At 43.2% G+C, this 15,702-nt stretch overlaps 1 protein-coding gene across 1 annotated transcript; it reads left to right on the top strand.

The window, feature by feature from the left end:
* Positions 1-2,607: 2,607 nt before the first annotated feature.
* Positions 2,608-15,559, top strand: GJA10 (gap junction protein alpha 10). The gene is made up of 5 exons (XM_039568597.1): positions 2,608-2,802; positions 5,579-6,114; positions 6,214-6,451; positions 6,581-6,920; positions 14,246-15,559. Exons 1-5 carry the CDS (start codon positions 2,753-2,755, stop codon positions 14,282-14,284), a joined length of 1,203 nt encoding a protein of 400 aa, XP_039424531.1. The 5' UTR covers positions 2,608-2,752; the 3' UTR covers positions 14,285-15,559.
* Positions 15,560-15,702: the final 143 nt, after the last annotated feature.

Below are 15,702 nucleotides of genomic sequence, written 5' to 3'. Positions count from 1 at the left end.
TGCTTTCCAGCATCTCATTCCCTGCTCTGTCTGTACATCCAGGGTTGCCCCCATCCCAGGGGCAGAAAGAATCCTGCTGTCACACACAAGACAGAGTAAATGCCCCATACTGGGTTTGGATACTGGGATTTATTGAATAAGCACCAGGACTAGACCTTTCACCCTCCTTGGCTGTGATCAGCTCCTGCCCCAGCACTATGTTCCATGTGATGCCTTGAGAGGCCACCTAAAAACAGACACTAGACAGGAGTAAGGGAATAAAGGTAGGTGTTTATTTGAAGGGCCTTCAAAGGAACCCCCTGGGGAGCCAGAGGCTGCTGCCAAGATGGACCCCCCAAGATGGACAACAGGTCATGAGTTCTTCACACTTTTATAGGTTTGGGTCATTTGCATATCAGGGTTAATTCTCCAATTAAAGCTTCAGTTAATGATGTAATTTTCCCAAGCTTGCCCCCGCTTTAGAGAGGCTTCTGGTTTATACTTTTTCGGCCTAGGATGGTCTGAGTATCCTTGGAGAGCAGCCCAGAGAGGCTTTGTTATGTCTACCTAGCAGGAGAGAGCAGAAGTTAACAGGTTACAAGAAACTTCAGAGTTACACACCAGGCAGTACAGGATTTGAAAAACATGAACGTTAAAACCTGAGGCTTCACGTTAAAACTCTTCTTCCTAGCAGGGAGGTCACTCCAGGTCCAGGTAGGTCAGGCATGAAGATGTGCTGGTTCCCACTGTGCTGCTTCTCACAGTTGCCTATTCCAGTCACCACTGGAATTTCAGTCTCTGATTTGCAGGATATCTTCCCTCCCAACACATCCACGCACAGCCTGCTGCCATTCACATGTAAGCTGATTCTGTCTACAGCAGATGCTTATAGGAAGGGAGTGTCCTGAGGCACCACAGATTCTTGTTTCTCTCCAAATGCAAACACCACCATCCCTGTGCCCCCACCCCTGCTTCCCTTTCATGCACAATTAATTATGTGGTCCATTAATAATAAGCTTGTATGAGCAGTCTTTTAGCAACATTAATTATTCTGCTGCTAAAGCAGAAATGCAACAAATTGTCCCTGAACAGCCTACTGTCACCCTCCCTGTCCCCTGAGAAAACCAAAACCGTAAACCAGGTTGCTCTGAGGTTCTGGACCAAGGGGCAGATGGAATTGGACAGAAATGTGCTGGGCCCAGAATGAGCTGCTTCTGCAGTGAACAACAGAGCTCATTCTCTGACAGGATGGACACGTCATAGGTACTGCAGCTCTTGCTCTTTTCTCAAGTTTTCACAGCCAGCAGATGTGAAGAGGGTGCTCCTGGGAAACACCTGGGCACTGCAGAAGCTGCTGGAGATGTCAGGTCAACAACATCTGATGAGGCAGCACAGAAGACCCAGGCCTGCGTCCAAGGTCTGAGACAGCTGAAGCAGCAAGGAAAAGCCTTAGGGACTTGGTGACAAAATTTGGAAAGAAGAGACATGAAAATAAGATGGCAATGACAGGCACGAGAGTATAAGGATGAGAAAGGCCTGTGGCAGTCTGGGTGGTTCAGATGAATATTAATGCATCTCTTAGGAGTGAAAACTGTAACCCTACTTCCCCTGAAGTGTTTGTAATGTTTGCATAAACCATACATCTGCTGTGTTTGGCTGAGGCTAGAGGAAAGGTGCTGTAGCCACCTCACATGCTGCAGGGCAGGGCTCTGAAGGTATATTCAAACAGGACTTTCAGGGGGACGTACAGCTTGTGCAAGAGAGAAGGATGCAATGGTACATAAATCAGAGATAATTCCAAAGAAGGGGTGGGGCTACTGTCCTTTGAGAACTGGCCACTCCTCTTCTTATTAGTGGGAGTATCTTTAGGAAGAAGAGTCCGAAACAGAAATAATTTCTGTGCCTTATAAAATGGAAGAAAAGGTCCAGAAGTTCCACAACAAGAGAGGAAAAAAAAAAGAGTATTTGGAATTTCCATAAAATTTAGGCCTGGGCCTGGGCAGGACTAGGCAGTGGAAGGTCTTAGTATCAGCAACTCAGCTCTGGTAGCTCCGATTTCTCACAAAATCCCATTTTGACAGCTCACTTTCCTTTTTTAAACCTTGTCTCTCACAGATACCAGTCCTGAATGGTCTTGGGGGTGGCTCTTCAAGGGCTACTGTGCTGAAAGCCTGTGTTTCTAACTCAAGACTCGAGTCTCAGTTCCTGTGGCCTCCATTTTCAAAGGCTCAGTCTAACGCATCCTAAATTAACTCACCAGGCAACAGAGTATGAAATCGGACATGACCGATCGATCCTCGAGCATCGATTCAAAGCGAAACTAATGGAATGTAAAGAAAATGTAAGACTCTATTGTACTGTAAAGTACAAAAATGTCTACCTATTTAGCCATTTTATAAAATAAAATTTCATTTGGGAGGTGGGTGGAGGTGTCAAGTTTGAAGAACTGACTAAAACAAGGCATAGGGACATTACAAACTGCTGCCATACAGATTGAGCCTTGGGGGAATGGCTTTGGTAGACACCGCTGACTAAAATAATTGCACGATAATTTTGGCTAGAGGCACCATCCTATCATCTGATGATTTTTAAACCGTGTATGAATAGTTTAGACAGAGCGATCTGGGCATCCAGCTACATAGAACTGAGAAGCCCGTTCAGTGGACCACGTCTATGCTTTGGCTCTTGGGGAAAAGAAAAAAAAGAAAAAAAAAAGAGATGTCCTAGGATTCTCAAAGAGAGGTCTCTGAGAAATAACAACAAGCAGTTCTGCATGCTCCTTCTGCAATGCTCTAAGAGACTAACCAAAGGCTTTCTCCTAAGGTAAGTAGCAGAAAAGTAATTCTTCCTAGGGGCAGTATGGAGCAGGCAGGTGCCTGTCAGACTTGAAGCAATGCAAAATAAATCCATGAGTATTTGCATCTTAACATTTAACTTCTTCTGACAAGAAATTTAAAGTTTAATGCTGCTTTTTCATACCTCAACTGATGCAAATCTGGCATGAATGTAATACAGGAGTCATTTGAATAGTGGCAAATGACCAGATTAATTTTAAAGAAATAATGAAATCAAAAATTAAAGGAACTTCCTCCAGGAGAAATGGTGGATTCCCATCTGTTTCTAAGTGATTACATGCATGAATTTTTATTGTTTGAAATAACCATACAAAAATACTTGAGCCGACACAAAGGTAGTCAGATGGTATAATGAGAAACATCTCAGGCATGTACTTTACTAAAAATGGTATATTTCTAGTCTACAACACTAGTAATATAGAATAGGCTGCACTACTAGAATTTCTAGTCTACTAGTAAACTGGAAATAATGATATCATTGATTTTTGAGATTACTCTCTTACAGTAAACTGAAATTACTCTGTTACACAGAACTCAATTAAGGCCAGGGAAGGGAAAAAAATGGAAGAATTAGAAGCACATTGCTATGACAAGGTTGTGAAATAGTTTGGGCTGATTTCTTAGAGACTCTGGCTTTTATGGCTCTAACTTCTTTATTTTATACAACATTCACTGTGTCAATATTTATGCTGCAGTTTTACCAGTGCAGAGCTGAGGGCAAGTGTCCTGGTATCACAGGGTCACTTAGAGGGTGAGTTATACCATTCCTACAATTACATTACTCTCCTCTGTTGGCTTTTATAATGCAAAGGTGAGGATAGAGTTATTTAAGATAGAAACAACTTAAGAAACAAAACTCTATAGAGCTGGAATGATCTGTTTATATACCTCTCTTGCCCCAAATAGTTATATACACTTTCTGTTCCAGAACAATGGCAGTTCCTACTGCTAGATGAATGCATTTTTTCTTTGGGATTAAAGCATATCTCCTTTTCCCTTTTATTCCTGAATTTACATTGTAGCATCACACTTGGGGTTTTATTGTTTGGTTGGGTTTTTTTGCTGAGTCTATCAATTTCAGTGAGGGATCAGCCATTTGCAAGGCAATGAGTATATCTAAAGCTCCTTTGTTTAACTGTTGCATTGGACTACAATAATTATTGCTGACTTTTTGTTTTCCTCATGTCTCATTGCAATGATATGTGTGGGAGGGAAGGAGTGGGGAAACAAGATATTCTGGGTGCATCACAGCACCTAAGAAATTGCTTCACTCGATATGTTTCCTTAGCCAGTTCCGTGTGTGAAAATTCAAATTTGCAGACTGAAAACAGTCCCAGAAACAAAATAATGAAATCTGTAGGATGCCTGTGCTGAGAATGACTTCACTGCTGGTTACAACTGAAAATCTTTACTTGCAGTGTGGAAAAATGCAGCCTTGAAGCAGAATTGAACTACATGGGATCATGTCATGAACCAAGCCATATTAATAATGGTGATATCACCCAGCTACACTATCATTTAAATACATACAAGATTTTGGGCACATCAACCAGCCACTTTCAAACAAAAAAAGGTTAGAAATTGCACTTTACTAAAGGTTGTAGTTTAGTGGAATTTGGGACTTCTTTAAAGTATTGTAGCACAAAAAAAATTCAAGTGTGAACCCTAAAGTAGATATGATCCCAGTTGCTTTCAATAATTCATTACCGTATTAGTAGAACACATTCCAGGGACTCAGCACCAAACATGCAGTTCATGCATAAATAAGCAGTCAAATATCTTACATTTCAATTCCCCACATTACCCGAAGCTCCAAAATAGTTTCAAAAGAAGCAGCTTGTAAATCAAGCATCTGGTAGCAGAACATAGATCAATTTGCTTGTGAATCAAGCATTTTGTTAATCATTTTTGTTAAAAGGATTTTCATACACTCACTGTTAAAAACCTCCACATTGCTCCATGATGTAATCCCTGATTTCATTATCTCATATGTTAAAATTTATAATTAAGATGAAGTCTTGGTGGTCCAGTAAAACTTGATGCATAAAAATAAAGGTAATAACCCTAGGAGCACTCAGTTTATTGATATTGTCCTAGAACTGAGACTGCAAATGTAAAGTTATGTGTAAATCAGCTACGTATTTGTAGTTTTAGGAAGCCAAGAGAGAAACTTGTGAATTGTTACCCGGGTAGGTGGGAAAATATTGGATGGATGACACTAATATTGCTACTACCTTGGGGTAAAAATGAAACTTTTTTTTAGTCAGTTATAGGACACTTCTCAAAGCTTTATCCAACAAATTAAAGCCAAGAACATTATCTATTATGGCAAAACTATGGCAAATTCATAGTCAATGTGGAATGGAGTGGGTGTAGAATTAACCTGTAGTTGGCAAAGGATTTGCAAAGTGGGAAAAAAGTCTTCATTTCTAGTGGGAAGAAAATAATATAAAATTATGGGCAGTTATGAAGTACTGTGTATTACAGCTGAAATTAATCTCTCTTAATCTTAAAATAATCTCACATTTGCATCTTTGACCAGTAATCATGAAGTTTGCATTCATTTAAAGACCCAGTAAGTAGAAAATAATGATGAACTTCTAAGAGCTCTCCAGCTACCAGAATGTATCTGAAAGACATTTATTAAAATAAAAAAAAAAAACAAACGCAAACAAACGAAACTTAAAATGTCCATAAAAAAAAAAAAATCATTGCATGAAAATAATTTTTTTTTTTGTTTCCAGAAATGAACTTCTGACCATGGGGGACTGGAACTTGTTGGGCAGCATCCTTGAAGAAGTGCACATCCACTCCACCATAGTTGGCAAAATCTGGCTCACGATCCTGTTCATATTCCGGATGCTGGTGCTGGGAGTGGCTGCTGAAGATGTCTGGGATGATGAGCAGTCCGAGTTCATCTGCAACACAGAGCAACCTGGCTGCAACAATATCTGTTATGACAAAGCCTTCCCCATCTCTTTGATCAGATACTGGGTACTGCAGATCATATTTGTCTCCTCCCCATCCCTAGTGTACATGGGCCACGCGCTCTACAGGTTAAGGGCGCTCGAGAAAGAGCGACAGAACAGAAAAGCCGACCTGCGGGCTCAGCTCGAGGACCTGGAGCCCATGCTCGAGGAACACAGGAGAGTTGAGAGAGAACTGCGTAAGCTGGAGGAACAGAAGAAAGTGAATAAGGCACCCCTGAGAGGGTCTCTGCTGCGCACCTACGTCCTACATATCCTGACCCGGTCGGTGGTCGAAGTGGGCTTTATGATAGGTCAGTATCTTTTGTACGGGCTTCACATGTCTCCCCTTTACAAATGCACTCGGCCCCCTTGCCCTAACACGGTGGATTGTTTTGTGTCCCGACCCACAGAGAAGACCATCTTTATGGTTTTCATGAACAGCATAGCCGCCGTCTCCCTCTTCCTCAACATCCTCGAAATCGCCCACCTGGGCATCAAGAAGATCCAGAAGAGCCTCTGCGGGCAGCCGCAGTGGCCGGCGGGCCCCTCCGAGGAGGACCCCGGCCTGTACATCTCCAAGAAGAGCTCGGTGGTGCCTCCGCCGCCCTGCCTGGCCAGCAACGCGTCCCCGCCGCGCCCCGCGCCCGCGCCGCTCCCGCCGCCCGCTCCCGCCGCCCCCGCGCCGCCGCCGGCCCGGCAGCACCGCGGGCAGCTCCAGGGGACGCCGCCGCCGCGCCGCCGGCACCACGGACAGCAGCAGCCGCCCTCCTCCAGCAGCGAGGAAGCGCCGCGGGCCGCCCCGGCGGGGGGCGGGGCGGGGGCGGCGGGGGCGGCCGCGGCCACCGCCCACCGGGCGCCCCGCAGGCACAGCCGGGTGAGCGCCTGCCGGGATCTGGATGAGGAGCGCGGCGACTCCCCGGACAGCGGGCACTGCCCGGGCACCCGCAAGTCCAGCTTCCTCTCCCGCGTCTTCACCGGGAGCCGGGCGGGCAGCGACAGCGAGAGCACCGCTTCCCGCGGCGGCTCCGGCTCCGGCTCCGGCTCGGGGGGGAAGCGCCGCGAGGAGGGCGCGCCCAGCCCGCCGCCCGCCGCCGCCTCGGGACGCCGCGTGTCCATGGCAAGTAGCGCCCGGGGCAGCCCGCGGGAGGGGGGCGGCGGGGGGCCCCGGCACCCTGTGCCGGCCCTGGGGAGGAGGGGACGAGCCAGGGGGCAGGACGACTCGGGCAGGACTTCCAACACAGCCCCAGCGCCTCGCGGCCTCCCGGACAAAGCCAAGCTCCCAAACGCTCGGCCTCCTTCTGCAGTGAAAGCAGGAACACCAGGGAATTACTGAGTCCCGAGGAGCTCTAAGTCACCGAATCCCAGCTTCTTTATATTCATTCCATCATCCCAATCAACTGGACGAGGATTGTCCCAGGGAAAATTTCTTCAGCTCCTGCCAGTGTAAGAAAAAGAAGCCTTGAATGCATTGAGTTCAATGACACAACTTCTCTCAGTTTCGGGTTTGTCCCAGAGGTGACCTCCAAGTTGAATAATTGTTCAATGAATAAATCAAAAGATCTGCATTAAAAAACACCCCACCAAATAATTGCAATGCCAGAGCCAACGACTACAGAATTGCTTTTTCAGCAGCTCTTCCTTTTCTTTGGCCCCATGCTCTAGGCTTGCTTACAGTCATAATGTTGATAAGATATAGTGCTTGCACTTAAGAATCAACAAGGCTTTCTTAAAAGTGATTTGAATTGTGGTTGCCTCAGATAACAGGTTTTGTTCTTTGAGAGCACAGAGGCTCCTTTACAATCGCTTGCAGTAGCAAGCCCATAAATACCTTTTTCTGGGGCATGTAATAAACAAGATCACTTCACACAAAGCTCAAAATCATAGATTCTGTTCAATTTTTTTTCCTTGCTCTTCCTAAACACCCCCACTCCCCTTTTTTTCTTATATAGACAACAAACAAAACCAACCAACCAACTTCAAATCTTTTGTGGTAAGAAACACAAGGCACCGTTACATTGCTCATCCAAAAACTGTTTGTGGGTTCCAGTTTTCATGGGATGACAGTTCCTACAATAAGCCAGTCAGCATAAACCATGTTAAATTGTCACTTAGGTGCAATTGAACCACTTTCCACTTCAATCTTTCTAATACAGAGAGAGGGCCTAGAGCCTAATCTGTTGATCTGCTGGGTTTTGATATTCAGATAGAAGGCTCTTTAAAAAGGTGAAGTGCAGAAAGTTATTTAAAGCAAGACAGAATTTCAGTAGCACCCTGTTGCGAACTCACAGAAGTTGCTTGGCAGCTTTTCCTGTGTAATGACAATGACTCTATCTTCCAGGGGAGCTCTTCGGAGAAATACAGTCAGTTTGCAAAACAATGTCATTACTCTTGAAAGTAACAGTGCTCCAGCATGCTGTCTTTGGAGATCATTACGTGTAGGATTTGTGCTAGCATTTTAAAGTGTGACTGATGTAGGTGTGCTACCTGGTGCTTCCTGCTTACAGCACACAATATTTAAAAGTACGTGTACTTCTTAATACAACTGAGTCAAGATTTTGGCAAATGCACTTCACTCTGGCACTGCTGCAGCATTTTATGAATACTGATTTCAATACACAAATATGCTGGTGCATCACAAATATGTGGAACCTGGGCATTAGAACTTGAAGACTCTTACAGTCTGTATTCCCCAATTCCTATATTAACCATTTAATTTGGTCAAAGGCACTCGGCATTGGTTTGATATGTTTTAACTTGATTTCCAGAAGACAATCATAATGTATGAATAATAGAATCATATAACGATTTGGGTTGGAAGGGATCTTAAAGATCATCTAGTTCCAACCCCCACCCTGTCAAGGGACTCCTTCCACTAGACCAGGTTGCCTGAAGCCCCTTCAAGCCTGGATTTGAACACTTCCAGGGATGGGGCGTTCACAACTTCTCTTGGCAACCTGTTCCAGTGCCTCACCCCCCTCACAATAAAGAATTTCTTCCTACTAAACCTACTCTCTTTCATTTTAAAGCCATTCCCATTTGTCCTATCACTACAAGCCCTTGCAAAAAGTCCCTCTACAGCTCTCTTGTAGGCTCCCTTCTACTTACTGGAAGGCCACTACTAGGTCACCCTGGAGCCTTCTCTTCTCCAGTCTGAACAACCCCAATTCTCTCAGCCTTTCCTCATAGGAGAGGCAATGTTTAGAGAACAGAAAAATGTGTATTACTAGATTTATCTGTGTGATAAGAGCATTCAAAATCTATTGATCATGTTTTTTAAAAAAATAAGTACTTAAAAGTAATTGTATTAAAAATTTCCAAATGAAGCTTACAAAACTATGCCATCCTACTGTCATCCCTGATTAACGGTGACTTGCAACAGTAATGCAGAGAAAGCACAGACACTTTTTAATATAACAGTGAATCCACATGAACAAACATACTCTAAACAGCCAAAATGGAGTCTGTTCTAACCTAAATTTTACTAATCTAAGCTGGGTAGCCTAATAGCAGAATTGACACTGTTCTTCAATTTTCTTTGATAACTTTCCCAAACTGTCATCTTTAGTTCCATACTGGTTCCAGTTTTTTCTTTTTCCCTTCATCCACACCATTTGGCCAGAATTTGTCTGTAGCATTCTTCGTATTAGGTTCAATGAGAGATGAGTATCAACTCAACATTGAAAATATCACTTTCTGTAGCTCAATAACCATTCTGGCAACCTCCAACCAAACACCTACCCATGTTCTGTGGTAAGACAGCAGGACAACTGCAGCTGCCCACAAACACTATAGTTTTCTTCTTAGCTGAAAGAAAACCTCAAAGCTACACAAAATCTATCCATCTGATACTGCAAGAGTGTTCAGACAAGTCAACTGCACTCTGTGAGTCAGGACATTGAAAGTACTGAGCAAGTCTAATGGTACAGTTTATGGATGCTTGATCTTCAGCCAGTGATGAGCTTCTTCCTGACCAGTATTATCACCACCACTTCCACAGCAAAACTGAATCTCTTACAAGTAAACAATAATCATTAGGCACAAATAAATGTTTTAAAATTACCTCTTGTAATGTACTGGACCCTCTGGATCAAACTATGAAGACCAGGTGGTGGATAGTAATTGGTCAGGTCATATCATGGGATTTTTTTCATAAGTACAAAACTGCCTCTCTCAAAGAGAACAGGAAGTTCTTCTTAAGACTTCCTCTTTGGAGGAAAGGTTGCTTTGGACCCTTAAGAGAGAATTCATTTAGTTCTTCACTGAAAGCCCTTATGAAACAGCGCAGTAGGATACTGAATACAAAATGCATGTTTGGCTATCAGGATTCCTCAACTTTTTCAGACTTCAGTTCAAACCAGACCATCTCTGTATATAAGAAAGAAGAAATGCCTTTCCCATTGGTAGAATTTATACAGGGAAGCCATGTTTGGCCACAGTGCAAACTAGAAGGCTGTTTAAAACTTCCTCATCTGGAATTGGTGGAGATGAAGAGCCATTTCATCATTTCGCGTCCAACTGCAGCATAAACCCCTGACAAAATATTTACATTGCAACTGTTTAGTTTTACACCCAAACTACTCACTCTTCATGTTCAGTTCTGTTTCTTTCACACTGCATTGTCCAAAGTTAATCATTATTTAGACGAGGAAGCCAAAGTGAGAGAGACAGAAAACCTAAAAAACTTATTTGGCTAAAGATCCATTGGGAAAAAAAATACCTTTTTTTGAGGCACTGCTGGTCAAGCTTTAGGTTTATTAGATTCTGAGGACAGAATACCAAAACTGGACCTTCGAGCACATAGCAAAGCAAAGATGGAGTCAATGCATGACATGAGGGTTATTTCTAACTGATTTCATTCCACCTAAACACAGTGACAAGAGCATTGCTGACTGTATGGATGAGCTAATCTCAATATAATGTTACAAAACTCTACGCTGACAGGGGAATCCAGCAACTGTGTACAGCTGAAGTCAGACTATCTGCAAGTCTCCAAAACCTTGGTCCTGAGGACCACATTCAGCATGCTTTGAAGTGACAGAAAACAATTTTTTCACTGATAACTATCTCCACATTAATAATTTCCAAGGCTCACTTAGAGGATACATTTTAGAGAATATACAGTATCTTATCTTCTACGAAATATGGTGGGTACACACATAGTTCTGCCCTAAGGTTTGCATCTCTCACCACATTTTAACTTTTATTTTAGGGGAGATATAGCTGTGGAGCAAGAGGGCATCTTCTGCATGATCCCAGGCTGCCAGACACCATTAGGCAAAGCAGGTCTTAAATGGCAGCTTTTCACACACAGCTGAGTGAAAAGAGCTTCACTGAATTTAGTATATCCACAATCATAACTGACAGCCAGGAGCTGGATCCACAAAGGTGTGTAGGAATTATGCTGCTGTCAATAGGACTCTGCACATGAATGATATTATGAGAAAAAACCCTCATAATTTGCACCAGTCAGGGTCTTGACTAATGGATAATCCATGCTTAAGCCTGATAAGATTAATTGACTGATGCAGTCAAAGGTCAGTATATAATGAGTACCGATACAACCTGTGCTCTCTTGAAAATAGGCAGGGCCAGGAATTACAGCCCAGAATAGGCACTCTCGGGGGATTGCACTGAGGGCGGTTGTCTCACAGCCTGTGCATGCAGGGCTGTGTGAAGCCATTACAACCATCCAATAACTCTCTTCTTATCTCTGGGGGCCATGAAAAACAGATCTGAGCACTCCAAATGACCAGTTAGAGAAGACGGCAGCTTTACTTCCAAAGGCACCGTTTGCCAGAATCAAGCAGTCTTCCTCCTCACCCATTTTCTGCAAACCAGGGAACGATTACAGAACGAACAGAAAGCTCATCTGAGATGACCACAGCCTGAGGTTCCATCTTCAGAGTGTCACAGTGTCATCCCAATTCAATAGCTGAATGCAAGCATTTCTACAAAAGCTGGAGGCTGGCTGGTATTTCCTTGCTAGCTGCATTTGAAGTCTTTGCTAGTCGTGTTTCCTGCCCTTCTAAAGCAGAGGATTCCAGTTGCATGCTACCTGAGCATGTCCAGTATCAGTTCTTTCTGGTCTTTATCCATGTGATAATTTTCTAAAGAATTCTATGGTGTACTCTAAAACCTAGAAGTTTTAATTTGGCTAACTGGGATTTGGAACATGTACACTAGATTGGCAATTCTCTTCACAAAGGCACCAACTTTCAGATGACTTGGAACTAATTATCACATTTGCAACCCATGCCTAAATCTGTATTAAGAGAACTACTGTGCTAGTGCTCTTGCTAGAGTACCCAAGGGTATTCCAAGAAGATGGGGGGCTTGACATTATCTAATGGTTGTGTTTCTTCATGAAGCCATGATAAGTTCCTAAATCACAAAACAAAACTGGAAATCACTAGAAGATGTGTAATGTTCTTAGCAACCAAAATTACTAGATCAAGATTTTCATAAAGAATTAGGCCTTTTAGACACTCCAGATTTTTGTTTTTCAAGAAGTGCGGCATCTTCCCCATCCTCTCCTCCAGAGCGCCCTGTGCTTTCACACTGTAATTTTTCTAAGTCTGTATTTTTGGCTACAAAGTAACCAATGTATCTTTAAAAGCCAGGCTCCCTTCTCATGGTGAATGAAGGGATAAAATTGACAATGAAGCAGGTGGTGACGCTGATACCCTCAGATTGCAGAATTGGTCTGAGATAGGGCTGCTGATTTTATTCATTTTCAGAAAAGGAAGTCTCTGGGGCTGAAATCCTGGTTCTGTCAAAGTTGGGGAAATTTTACAATTCACTAGGTTTGGTTTTCCTCATTGCACTGCTCTTTTATTCCTCTATGCTGTTCAATTTTTTCCTGCTTCTCAATTCTCCATTCAGCTTTGAGCCTCTTACCCACTGGGAAAACACTCCATAGTGAGCAGGATAGGGAGGAGAAAGCTGCTGTTCAGCATGAGTGCTTGCCATCTTCTTCAGAACATGGCATGTTTATTCAACCTTTCAACAACATGTAAGGAATAAATATCCACTCATTTAACTAGCTGCTCACCTGCTCTTGCTTCTGGGGCTGCAACAGCTTGATAAGAGTGAATGTACATTGAAATAACAAACCTGATAACCATGGAGGAGTTATTTATACAGCTGAGCTCCACCAGGAAAATCTAGAGGTAGGGTGAGGGAGTGGAAAAACCCTGTGTTCCTCTAGGATTTTTGAGAATCCTTATAGGTGTTCACATTTACACCTCTGGTAACTACTGCTGGTTTTGTACAGCTTTGCCGTGAAAACACCTCTTTAAAAAAATAAATAAATCCCACAGTGTTTGTATCTTATTCTGCCCTGGAGCACTCAGAAGAAGCTTGTGGTGATGACAGCAAGTGTACCAATTATTCTGCAAAAGCCACTTGGCCACCCAAATGTAACCATTCACCAGTTGCACAAACACAGATAAACTTTGGGTGTTAGCAGCAGTTGAACACTAATTAACCCCTCTGAGGATTTGTGCAGCAACAAACAAGCTGGATTTTAGAAAGTGGAACTTGTTTAATTGAGTCTGTCTTTGTTAGGTTTTAAAGAATTCAAAAATATACAAGCCCCCTTACTAGGTATAGGAAGAGCTCTAGGATGGGTTCACTGATTTCAAACAAATTATTAAACCACAGAATTATAGAATCAGAATGGTTTGGGTTTAAAAGGACCTTAAAAATAATCTAGTTCCAACCCCCACCCCCATGGGCAGGGACACCTCCCACTAGACAACGTTGCTCAAAGCCCCACCCAACCTGGCCTTGAACACTTCCAGGGATGGCACATTCACCACTGCTCAGGGGAACCTGTTTCCGTGCCTCACCACCCTCATAGTAAAGAATTTCTTCCTAAAACCTAATATAAACCTACTCTCAGTTTGAAGCCATTACCCTTTGTCCTATCACTACATGCCCTTGCTACCAGTCCCTCTACAGCTCTGTTGTAGGCCCTCTTTAGGTACTGGGAGGTGCTATAAGGTCTCCCTGAAGCCTTCTCCAGGCTGAACAGCCCCAACTCAGCCTGTCTTCATAGGACAGGTGTCCCAGCCTCTCTGCCCATCTTCACAGCCCTCCGCTGGACTTACTCCAGCAGCTCCAATGACATTCTTATATCAGGGTCCCAGAGCTAGATGCAGCACTCCAGGTGAGGTCTCACAGGAGCCGAGTAGAGAGGGAGAATCGCCTCCCTCAACCTGCTGGTCACTCTAATGCATTCATGTGTTTATTCTGGTTTAAAAGCAAGGTGTTGCCCCTCTTCCCACCCTCCCCTTAGCATTGACCAAAGCCCTACAAGGCAAGTTTGTTGTCAGCTAAACACCAGATACCCTTCACTATGTGTTGGGGTTAATTACTATGATAGCATTTGTTTTTCTCCTTTAAGCCAATTCATGCTTTCTTTCTCTTGTTATCTTTCAGAGTATGCTCCTAGAACTATCATCCATCATGAAAAAGTAAGGACATTCTAAGGAGAAGAAATAAACGAAGGGATCAAGCACAAACTGCCTTCAGCAGAGAGACAAAAAGCAGATTTTCTGTTGCTATGTTCCCCTCTCCCGCTGCTATAATGTGTAATTGATAATACAGTTTAAAGAAGCAAACACTTATTCCTCCATTTCATGCCAATCCCAGCTGTACTGTACTCTGACTGCTGGTGTTAATGGGTAGCTCTCTCCACGACTCAAGATTTCTCTCACGTAGACTGAGTTGGATCTTGTCAGTGTGTGCTGCCACTGCAGAAACACCCTTGTGTCTTTGAGGGAGCGTTTTGGGATGTACAACTTGTTGTGCATGCTAGTGGTGTTCATATCAGAAACCAGCCTGATCCACAGACCTTCAAGGTAGCGTAAGACCCAAGCCACTGACAAGAAAGGAATAGTTTGATTTGAAAGTAACCTGGAAGGCTACATGGTCTCTATCTCTCCAGACTTCAACAGCCAATAAATAAAAAGACAGAGGAAACACTCACAGAATCTGAAAGGACAGAAAATTAAAGCAAGGGAAAAAAACAGTTGAAGAATACCTGCTGCTCGTCTGCCTTTGCTAATGCAATCCTCAAACTCTGATAGAGCTTTTCCATGCTAATGTAGCATCCTCATAGCTAATGCTTTTGGATTCAAAATTGAAACTGATATCAGACAATTTAAGTGCAAAACATCTATACTTTTTAGTTTGCTGTTTGAGAAGATCACATCATGGTCACAAAAATCTTATTTGTTTCACAGTCTCATTAATTCATACAGAAGAACCAAAAGACAAGCAAAGCCAAAAAGAGCTCATTTCAGTTTGCTAGGACAGCCTAGCTCTGGAGGGTTGGCTTTCTGGGTTTTATGCAGCCCAAGAAAGCATCACTTCCACTTGTGTACCTGGAAAATAAAGCACTTTCTTCTGACTGTCCCTGACCCTGTTTCTGGCCACATACTTTAAGCTGCTTTTATTTGTCAAGCTTATCACAGTTCACATTTGCTATCAGCTCAGCAGGGAGCGATGCTTGGAACAAGTTCGTTTGCTATGCAGCTTTCCCTAAACATAAAAATCCTCCATGACTTGACAACTGTAAGGCAAGGCTAGCAGAAAGCAGGACTGCTGGAAAATAACTCAAGCATAAAGATTGCAGTGTTTTGTTTTTTTCAAGTGCGTGTGATTTACATTCATATTCTGCCTCACTAGAAACTCATTGACAAATTGCCTGTGCATTTGTTCAGTATTTTAAGGCAAAAAAAAAAAAAAAAAGGAAATACTTGAAATGGTGGCCATTAAATGCCAGTAACAACTGAGGGATGGAGAAACAGCTTTGCTAAAGTACTTTGTCTACTGCCAGGCTGTGTAGATGCAGTGGATGCAACATCTTCTGACAGATTTGATAGGGTGGGAAG

The sequence above is a fragment of the Corvus cornix genome, chromosome 3 (assembly GCF_000738735.6).
Source record: "Corvus cornix cornix isolate S_Up_H32 chromosome 3, ASM73873v5, whole genome shotgun sequence".
Lineage (NCBI taxonomy): Eukaryota > Metazoa > Chordata > Aves > Passeriformes > Corvidae > Corvus > Corvus cornix.
The sequence above is the reverse complement of the archived record's forward strand: the minus strand, read 5'-3'. Positions and strand labels throughout refer to the sequence as shown.

Excerpts from the sequence above, each read along its gene's own strand:
- GJA10 (XM_039568597.1), top strand. The coding sequence starts at position 2,753 with ATGCTCCTTCTGCAATGCTCTAAGAGACTAACCAAAGGCTTTCTCCTA. Across the intron at positions 2,803-5,578 it reads ACCAAAGGCTTTCTCCTAAG|AAATGAACTTCTGACCATGG; the intron begins GTAAGTAGCAGA and ends TTTTGTTTCCAG. Across the intron at positions 6,452-6,580 it reads CCGCCGCGCCCCGCGCCCGC|CGAGGAAGCGCCGCGGGCCG; the intron begins GCCGCTCCCGCC and ends CTCCTCCAGCAG.